We start from the raw sequence: 11,226 nt of genomic DNA, 5'->3' as shown, positions 1-11,226 counted from the left end.
TCTGGATTATGTACGTATTTTTAAATTATTTTTTTAGAGATTTTTTGGACACTGATTTAGAATAAATAAAATTTATTCCAAGATTTCTTCAATATTTATTGATTTTCCGCGAAAATAAAAATTAATTTAGCAACTATTTTAGCATCTACGGATAGATATCAATTGCTGTTAACGATTCATATATACATGTTCTTATTACAACACAATAGAAATTTTTAAATATTTTTTCTTTATAAGAGAGTAAAACCGCATATAACTTTTGAGTGCAGCATCCAAGTTTGTGAACGCGAACAGGTTTGAAGCCACGATTTTTTTCGTAATCCATGTACCAAAAATGGCGGATGTGCTCGCCAAAAAAGTTTTTAATTTTTTTTCTATGTAATTGTAAAGGAAATTTGAAATTTACCATATATTTTTCCTGAAAGAGCTCATTTTAATATACTTTCTGATATTTTTGTTGAAAAACTGTTACGTAGTTTTGTGGCAAATGACCGTCTACCGTTTTTATTAAAGGGGTTTGCGGTGCCAACCCTAGCTCGTAGACTAATGAACCGATCGTCATATATTTTTATGGGATTATTTAGAACATAAACATCTAGTCATCAATCGATTGGTTTTTTTAATATTTTTAATATTCGATTTTACGGAAATACTGGACAGAAAAATTCAAAATTTAAATTTTTGGCTTAAAAACTTATGATATTTGGTCATAAAACGGGCAAAAAAAATTAATAAAAACGAAAAACGTTCGATGAAGAACTAGATTTTGATGTCCTTGACAATCCCACAAAACTAGATGACAATCGGTTCATTAGTTTTCGAACTAGATTTGGCACCTATTTCAAAATTCAATTTCTAGAAAAATCGGATTTACTATAAAGATGCGTTTTTTGAGTTAGCAACTGCTACTTAACCTTGCCTCAAATTTTCATGTTGATGTTCTTAAAGCTCATCGAGTTTCAGCATATTTTTATGAATTTCTAAAGTTTATAAACTCCAAATCATGTTTGATCTTGCACAGAAATTTCCTGCCTAGATCTTTACAAAAGATTATTGTTTGTGTAATACTATTTTTAAATCGGGAATTCACATTTCAAAAGGCAACAAATTTTCATGTTGATGCATATTTTTATGAGTTTTTGAAGTTTATAAACTCCAAATCATGCTTGATCTTGCACAGAAATGTAGCTCTTACACCTGCCTAGATCTTTACAAAAGATTATTGTTTGTGTAATAATATTTTTAAATCGGGAATTCAAATTTCAATAGGTAACATAACACGCATTTTTCTCGAAACTGGATTTTTTTGAGATGTGACACTGTTTGAGTATCTAAAATACCTGAAATCGGAAGGTGATTCTATAATGGTGTATACCAAAACTTGGACCAAGTTCCAAATTTTCTACACCAGGTCCTAAGTCTTCAAAATATGGATTATTTCATTTACATTTTTTGCAAAGAAGCATTCAGGAATCTGCGAATGCAATATTATAATTTCAAGCTAAAATATATTATGTATCTGTTGTTTTCAAACAAAACGACATAAGTCGACTTATCTAAATTTCGTGTTATTAATGTTTAATTTTTGAGAGCTTTCCATATCAATATTCCGTTTAAAAAAAAAACCTTTTCCGTAACTGATATATCTTATAGCAAAACTACTTAAGTGGGCCATTTTATAACATAATTTTCAAATAAACTTATTATCTGGACATAAGCAGCAGTAAATCAAACATATTCATAAAAAACAAAAGATGCCTTAGGCCCTTTTGTAAGAAAATAAAATTAAAGTATTTATTGATTCTCTTTCAAGTGAGAAAAAGCGACGTTAAACTAAATGTTTATGAAAAAAGAGATCCATGGTCCAATAAACAGCCAGAACTGCTGATCATTCATTTAACTAAACTAAATTAAAATTTTTTAAATTCTAAAAGCGTATTATACACTTCCGCTCACTTGAATAGAACCCCCCTGCAAAATTTTTTTAACCTCTATTTTTTCCGAATTATACAAGATATGAAGTTTTTAGATTTATTATATTTAGCTTTATGTGCTTGAGTAAACTTAGTCATTCATTTGCATTCAAATCCAATTTGTATAAGAATTATGCAAGGAAAACAAAATAAAGTCAAAAATTGAAGTAAAAAATTTGGCTCATTTGAATAGAACCCCCCTTTAAAACTTGGGAATACAGAAAGATTGTATTGGAATATCGATGCATATTCACTCTATATTGAAAACGAAGTACTTTCAGTAATATTCAGTAAAAGTATATCCTTCCTGATTAAGGATACACCCGTATATCCTGCTTTGGCAAGGATTCTTTAAATAATCAGGTGTAATGCCCAACAAAGCTTGCTTTTTCATTCAACAAGTTTATTTTTGGATGCGTTCCCATACATCTTATAGAATATTTACCACTGTAGAATATGGCGGCCCCACAAGGATATCCGCATTTCTTTTCAAAAATTTAAGTTTTGATGACTCGAAGTGTACAAAAGTTTATAAAATCGTGATGAAATTTCCACTCGGGATATCCTTAATCAGGAGGGATATACTTTTACTGAATATTACTGAAAGTACTTCGTTTTCAATATAGAGTAAATATGCATCGATATTCTAATACAATCTTTTCTATTCAAATGAGCCAAATTTTTTACTTAAATTTTTGACTTTATTTTGTTTTCCTTGCATAATTCTTATACAAATTGGATTTGAATGCAAATGAATGACTAAGTTTACTCCAAACACATGAAGCAATATATAATAAAACTTAAAAACTTCATATCTTGTATAATTCGGAAAAATGGAGTTTAAAAAAATGCAGGGGTTCTATTCAAGTGAGCGGCAGTGTATATCTATAATCAATAATATATAATACCGCCTACTATTTCTAAATAATATTGGTATGAAAAATATTTTTATTTTTTGCCTGCAGAAACTGGTATCCTTTCTGAAATCCAAATGTTTTATTTAAGTTATTATCAAATGTTTTTGGGTGATAATTTGTAAAATAAATTTCACCGAAACCAACACAAGTGTACATCTGTTTTCCATTTTCCACCGTTCTTTTTCATAGAAAACAACATAAGAATAAATATGTAATTTTATTTACTACTTGTATGTAAGTTAAGCTTAATTTCATATTTGTTGTTTTCAAATTTAAAAACAACAAGTTTAAAGTGGGTTTAGTTAAAATTGATTACTTTTGGGGATGGCAGAGAAGACTAGTTTCGTCCAACGCCACTTGGACTCATCAGTTCTCTTAGTTCTTTGTATTGAAACAAAGAACCCTTACCCAATTTTATGACGACTCGAGCTCAAGAATAAGTGTGACTGATGAATTCGTTGAAAGTGGGTGTAGTTAAAAATGATTACTTTTGGGGATGGCAGATAAGACTAGCTTCGTCCAAAAAAAAAATATTGTTTTCGCTCTCCTGAAAATTTAGATTTTTAGACTTATGCCGTTTTTCATGAAAACCACACATATATCCTATAAGAATTAGAGAAGTATGGATCTGGACAACAATTTGAAAAACTTCTGCATGTTCTAATGTGAGTTCAGATGCACATATCTTGTTATTTATCTTGAACCGCTGAACATAAAATCCATACATCATGTTTTGATGTTTATACAACAAAATAACGCAGTAAAACAGCAGATCCCAACAATAGAACGTAGAATTGTTTATTTATAAACAGACATTCACCTCTAATTTTCCCTAATATATTATTATATTTTTTTTTAATGGAGAAAGGTCAGTTTGTCTCACCATTTATCTTTAAGAAAATGAAGCAAATTTGTTTATAAATAATTTAGACGGGAATTCGTTGAAATGTTTTCGTTTTAATCTTTAATCTATTGGATTTTGATCTCTCTCGCTGCTGACTTCTTCTGTTTAAATAGATTGGACATTCGAAAAAATCGATACTGACGACAACCACACTGTGCGCTGGTCGCTGAAAAGAGGGGGGCATGTCTTATCGCCAACTCTACAACTTGGCGAGAATAACAACAAATCGAAATTAGCCAAACCAAAATAAAAGCGAAATTCAACAAGTAAGAAAAGCGTTAAGTTCGGCCGGGCCGAACTTTTTATACTCTCCACCACAAATTTCAGCCATTTCGGTGGATTATTGTGACCACAACCATCAAAAAACCGAAATTCGGAAGGTACCGTTCTATGGGGGCTATATGATGGCGTGGACCTATACCTACAAACTTCTGGGGGAAAGTTTTATAAGCCTAAAGAAGACTAAATACCAAATTTCAGCCATCTCGGTGTGATAATGAGGCTAAAACCTTCAAATATCGAAAATCGGGAGATTTCGTATTATGGAGGCTATATCAACACGTGGACCTATATAAATATTGTATGGTAGAAATGTTTCTTAGCCTCTGGAAACACAAATACAAAGTTACAACCGATTCTTTGGTCAAATGGGTCTGATACATTCAAAATATATTAAAATGACGCGTACTTTATATGGTGCCTTATATGGGGGCTATACCAAAACTTGGACCTATATAACCCAACTTTGGTAGGAATGTTTTTTGGCCTCTGGAGACACAAAGTACTAAATTACAACCAATTCGATGGTAAAATGGGACAAATATCTTAAAAATTCCTTAAAACGACGACGCGTCACGCGTCATTTTGTATGGGGGCTATACGAAAGCGTGGACCTACATAGCCCGCTTTCAATACCAAAAGTCCTACGTACATATAATATATTTTCCCAAAGTTTCATCAATCTACGTCAATCCGTTCGGACGCTAGAGTGATTTCCACAGACGGACAGACGGACGGACATGGCTATATCGATGTAGAATTGCACGCTGATCAAGAATATATATACTTTGTGGGGTCTACTATGATTATTTCGAGTAGTTACAAACGTAGTGACAAACTTAATATACCCCCATCCTATGGTGGAGGGTATAAAAACATAAAGCAACTCTCACTCATACACACATTTATATCAACATTCGAATGCACTACGGGTAACAGTGGAAGTGGATGTGATGGACGGACTGCATATACACGACTTTGTTGTATGCAATGCATAACGAAATAAACTGCAAATAAGAAATGTTGTTGCAGACTAAAGATTTTCAGTAGCAACTGTTGCTTGTTACCGATCAGATCGCAAACTCTGTCTGCATTGGCCTGCAGAAAGAACTGCCAAAGTAATACATACAAAGTGCATAAACTGAAAACAATCAAAACAAACGTCCGACATTCACCGAAGGCGAGATCAACGTAAACAGACGTCCGTCCAGGAAAACAAAAGATTTCCCAACAATACAAAAACCTTGGGACCTTGGGATCTGCAAGTATTGTGTGTGATGAAGATTTCAAGCAACAGCAACGACAAATAATAAGCCGCGGCAGCATATCCAAGCATATCCATACACTACTATATTAGTATATCTGGAGCAGACACTGGATTAATAAACTTCAACTACAATGTTGGGCAGTACATTAAACCTGTTAAAGCATCGGTATGTCAGTAAGGTCTTAGTGCTACATTATAATCGTCTTGGTAAACATAAAAAAAAACTGAATTGCTTATCTTTTATAGGGATGTCGATTGTGATGGATTTTAAATTTGGGTTATTTTTATATAGTCTATTGATAAGAAAACAAAGAACCTAATATCAACAACAGCATATCATTACTAATAGTAGCCTGATACATTTTGGACGCGGACCTTACCCATTGAGAAAAAATACCTTTATTTTATTTTTAATTTATTATAGTTATATTTTTAATTAATTCTCTTTTGACTTGACCTGTTATGACCTAAGAGGTACGTTGACAAATTTGGAGTCTACCGAAATTTCACACTTCCAACCATTATGTTAGGTTTCACTGGTGGTTAAGTCCGATCATCAGGCATATAAGGATGTTATTTTTGTGGCAGACGAAGGCTAAGCTTGGTAACTACTATTCATATACAATTCATTCGACAAATCCATATGCGAATTTATGTTTGATATTTGAAAATCCAAACTTCGAATGCGTATTCCACTTGTTCAAAGTTCAAAAATACTACAGTAAATTTGTTTTCCTACGTCATTTGTATTTGCTCTTCTATATCAGAAGATTTGAACAACATTTATTGTCTACGAAAGTTGTGACAAGTTGATAGGGTCTTAGAAGGCTAAGACGCAGGCAACCTTTTCGATTGGTTTGAATCAAAGCCTGCTCCTGCTGAAATTATTTTTAGCTTTATATTTTAATTTCAATTGAGTTTTGAATTTTGATAATAATTCCAAAGATGGGCCACGCGGTTTTGTCCCGATATACAGTGCTGCTCAAAACAGATGCTCAGATGCTTATATCGCATTCAATCTATTTTTAGGGACATTTTGAGTTTTGAAATATATTTGTTTTTGTTATTTGATTGTTTATTGACCCTACTTTCAAAATTTAAAAATGATTATTCAGTTATGAACGCTTATGTTAAAAATGTGTGAAATATCGGAGGAACACGTGTTTTAGCCTGCATAAAAAAATATGCAACTTCGTGGTACGAATATCTATTAGTTCATTTTTGACGAGTTTTTTGTATTGATTGGCATCAGATTGTTTTTAAACAGAAGAAGGGGGTAAAAAGCTTTCATGAGGAGTACATTTTATCCCACTTATGTTTACTTTTGACGGACAAGTATGCCGAAAACAAGTCATGTCTAATTTTTTAAGAAGAACTTAAATTATGTCCAGAAATTTATATCAAAGCTTTGGTATGGTAATGGTAATTTTTGAAAATTGTGGATCAAACGAAGTCCAAAAATAAATATAGGAACAGTACAATATCTAAAAGGAGGTGTACGGACAAGAACATCTCCTGCAGGGGATCATCAAATAATTATACGAATTATTGAGCAGATCTCACAGAGGTCATCAACAGATGTTAAAATTAGGCTTGACACCGATAAATCTATACAAACCCCTCCGATACATACTAAGCATACCGGTACACCAAAATCGGCAAAATTTGGGAAAACAGTAATTTCCAGGAAAAATGGAATTTTTCATAGAAATTATTTTGCAATTAATGTGTGGTATTGTTTTTGGAGTAGTCAAAACGAGTACTTCTCGATGATTTAAATCAATAGTGATATGACTTGAAGAAATGTACGTGATCACCAGGTCGAAAGATAATAGAAATTGTCTCCTTATAAAAGAGTGGACTCAAAATGTAGAAGGTATTTTATATTGCCCTGGAGGTATTTGTATGGACAGAAATAGTACTGGATGCATAAGATCGACATATTTCTCAGTTCCAAGAACTAACCGGACAGATAACTTGTCAAAATATACAATATATAATACAGCCCCTAAACCTATAAGTAACCACGTAAAACTATTACTTTTTTGCAAATATGTTTATGTTCTTATTGGACCCGATCAGCTTAACTAATCTAAATTCTTATAGGAGGTTCCGGGACTTTAATCTGGACTCTAGATTATTAAATATCGAATAAAATAGTTATCCTTAGAGCACAGGATTCCAAAGAATATATTAATTTATTTAGTTAACTGGTTTCCTTTACGATGTCTCCAGATAATAAATATAATGTTTAACTCACAATATATTATCACAACAAAAAACAAGTAAGCAAAGGTTATAGTCGGACGGGGCCGACCATGTGATACCCTACACCACTGTCCCTGGGAATTAGCTTTCAGCAAATCAAAATTCCTTTATGGAACAAATAAGCTTATTGTAAGAAACACTTTTTTTGGATTCTGCCACCTTATCACATTAAGCTTGGGACCTACAGTTTATCGCCAAGTCCGAAGAGAAGTTTTATATGGCTGAAATACTCAGAAAATGTCGCTAACATTACTGAGATGTATTTTGCCACCGTTGAAAGTTTGATGTTACCTCGCCGAGGAATCGAACAGACGACAATCTGTGTGCAAGGCTGATGTGAAGTTGAAATATAGCTCCACTCTATTGAATAATATTAGAAACGAAGCTACGTAATATTTTTTTGCTTTGAGCATATTAAATGTCTCCGAAGTCTATTCATGAAAAATCAAAAATGATATTAAATTGATATATCTAATAGGGTGCGACCGTTGTGCAATGGTATGCATATCCGCTTTCACGCTAAATGCCAGGTTTCAGTTCCTAGGCCAGGACTCGGCGATAAACAGTAGGTCCCTAATCATTGAGCTAGTATGAACCGGGGTGAACTCATTCATATTATAGAAGCCTCCCTTGTCCCTACTGGGATGTTTGTGGAACAATTATGTATATCATTACACATTTCTAATAAAAGTTCCAAAATTGAAAAATTGACATTGATAGCCTCTTCTGAAATTTTCTTTGAATATCAGGTTCCTTTTTGGAATACACCCAATATAAATAAATATATAAGCCGCTGCAAATATACCCAATTACAATGCAATTTGCCATATCTGGCCGTGAAATTTTCGACCGACGGACATTGCTCCAATTTTATTGAACACTGCAAACTCTATATACAAATTTTCAAAGGGAACATTGTGAGTTTATTGAAGATCTATCGTCCAAAAAAGTGCACTTGTAACACACATATTGTTTGGAAATGCACGCGATTTTGTGCTTTTTAGGATCTTTCGAAAATAGTTCATTGTGGATATATATTGTGATATCAAAAATATATTTTAACCGGTAAAAAATAACTAATAATGAGTAGAAATTCAAATAATTTCCATGCAAACAAATTTATGGCTAGGGTTCCACGTAATTTGCAATAATGCTGGGAATTTATCTATCTTGGTAGAGACAAATTGTAGCATGGGAAGAAAATGTTGTATTCTACACAAAACCTATTATATATTAGGCAGTAGACCCGTTTGTTACCCAGGAGAAACATTATTGCAATTTGTATTTTTAAATTTTTATATTTTTCATGCAAAAGTAATGGTCCATTTAAGCCACTAATAGTATGAGATCATCATCCAAAATTGTAGGCATGTTCTTCGACCTAAACTCTTACATCGTGCAAAATCTCGTGACTATTGATCTCTCTAGCGAGCTTCTGATTACACTACAAACAAATAACTGGATATATTAGGCTGTAACTCTGTTATCTGAGCACGTAAATCAACACATTTCAATGGAAAGGTCAAGAAATGACCTTCCAAGTGTTATTTGTGTGGGCGGAATGTATCTTCCAGGAATACATATATGAGCTGTATATTAAAAATTTTTCACAATTTTCACACAAAAGTTGTGGTCAATTTAACCCGCTAAATATTATCTGATCACTATTTCAAATTGCACGCTTCTTCTTTATCATGTTACCATAGTTAACATTTCGAGGCGATCGGACCATTTTTGCGACCTACAGAGCAGCTATAAAATCGGATAAAAATTATGTATTTGGTCCATTTCACCCGCTAAATATTTCACGATCATCACCAATAACAATAGATGTCTATTCTGGTCTGAACCCGACCTCCATGCAAAATTTCGTGACGATCGGTCTATAAATGCGGCCTGGAGTTTGATTACAATTTATAATGGACAGACGGACGGAAGGACGGACACACATCTCAAAATCGCTTTATCTCGTGGAAATATGAAGATTGGTATACCACATTGGGGGTCTACGACCGATATTTCACGGTGTTACATGCATTTTTTCCCAAAACAAACATATAATACCCTTTCCACATAGTGGTGTAGGGTATAAAAAAAAATAATTTCTTCAGATTTTGAGTCAAATTTACTCAGTTGCAAATGTTTTGTGCAGAACCAAAAGTGCGTTCGAACTTTGTTTTGCATATTTTTGTAATATAAGTGGAATTTTTACAAATTAAGTTTTAAATCATTAAAAGGGACCTAATAAACAATCAATCTACTAAAATATTTGCGTTTCAAATCAAATCCATAAATTACCTCAGAACTATATAAAATGTGAAATTGTCATTCCAGTTGCAAATGATTTTCAAATGTTACCATATGTAGCCGATTATCTATACCAAAAGGAAGGAAGGAATGTAACTAAATCTAATTGAATACTGATCAAGGACATATTTTCATGTGGAATTAAAAGCATAAAGTACCCTCCAACAATTAAATAAGACAGTATGTTCGGGCCCAACTCTTAATAACATATACCACGAGTCAAATTCAAACTTTGCCACCACATGTGAAATTGTACCGCAAGTATGAAGCCTAAAACGAAACCAATTAATTCTAATAACTGATTAATTCTGCGAACTTCGAAGTCTCACCTCACCCTTAAATAACAAGTGAGCAAAGGCTATAGTCGGGACGGGGCCGACCATTTGATATCCTACACCACTACCCCTGTGCATAAGCTTTTCACTGGTAAACATTTCTTTTAGGGAATATAATCCGACAAACACTAAACATAATATGCCTCTTTCTCTCGGGGACCCCCCATAAGCTATCAAAATTTCGTGACCATCCGATCAAAATTGCGACCTGTAGCGTGATTGCAAAAAAATGGAAGAATTGGATGCATTACCGACTATTGTGGTATCTCCCTTGTTTGACCACCTTCGCCAACCTACTTTACACCAATGTAAAGGTAATATTTTCTTCTTCCATTGACAGGCTTTGCCGTTGGAATACCCCTACTAGAAGCCGATATATTCACAAAGAATAAAACTTTCAATTTGTCTCCACATGAGTTTTTCCCCATTAAAATTTCGTGACTATCCGATCAAAATTCCAACCTATAGCGTGATTACAACAAATGGAAAAATTGGATATATTACTGACTTTTGCGATATCTCGGTTGTTTGCCCACTTACGCCAACATACTTTGCATCAATATAAAGGAGATCTTTTCTTCTTCCATTGACGAAATACTCCTACCAGAAGGGGAGATATTCGGATAAGAAACAAACGTTGACTTTTCTTTACATAAGCTGTTTGCTTATTCCGACTCCTGAATATTATCCAACCATCACCAAACTTAATAGGCTTCTTCCTCTGTGGGACCCGCATCAAACTACTTTGCATCATTGTAAAGGTGGGATATTCTACTTTCATAGTCAGGCTTTGTTTTTGGAAGCTGTGATATTCGTCATTATAAGTAAAATCGCAAAAATGAAAAGTTGGGTTTTATTAGCGACTATTGCGATATCTTCCTTGCTTGACCACCTACGACAACCTACTATACATCGTAAAGGTGCTACTTTCTACTTTCATTGCCAGGTTTTGCTTTTGATATACCCCTTATAGATG

At 33.4% G+C, this 11,226-nt stretch overlaps 1 protein-coding gene across 1 annotated transcript in view; it reads left to right on the top strand.

Annotated features, from left to right (window-relative positions):
• Positions 1-4,992: 4,992 nt before the first annotated feature.
• Positions 4,993-11,226, top strand: part of LOC141404900 (phosphoenolpyruvate carboxykinase [GTP]-like) — a 65,965-nt gene continuing 59,731 nt past the window's right edge. The window contains exon 1 of the mRNA XM_073988726.1: positions 4,993-5,506. Within this exon, the coding sequence (XP_073844827.1) occupies positions 5,472-5,506 (35 nt within the window). The 5' untranslated portion in view covers positions 4,993-5,471. The remainder of the gene's footprint in view (positions 5,507-11,226) is intronic.

The sequence above is a fragment of the Musca autumnalis genome, unplaced genomic scaffold, assembly GCF_047663935.1.
Source record: "Musca autumnalis isolate F117 unplaced genomic scaffold, ASM4766393v1 scaffold_5, whole genome shotgun sequence".
NCBI lineage: Eukaryota > Metazoa > Arthropoda > Insecta > Diptera > Muscidae > Musca > Musca autumnalis.
Note: the sequence above shows the minus strand (reverse complement) of the source record. Positions and strands in the feature narration are given on the sequence as shown.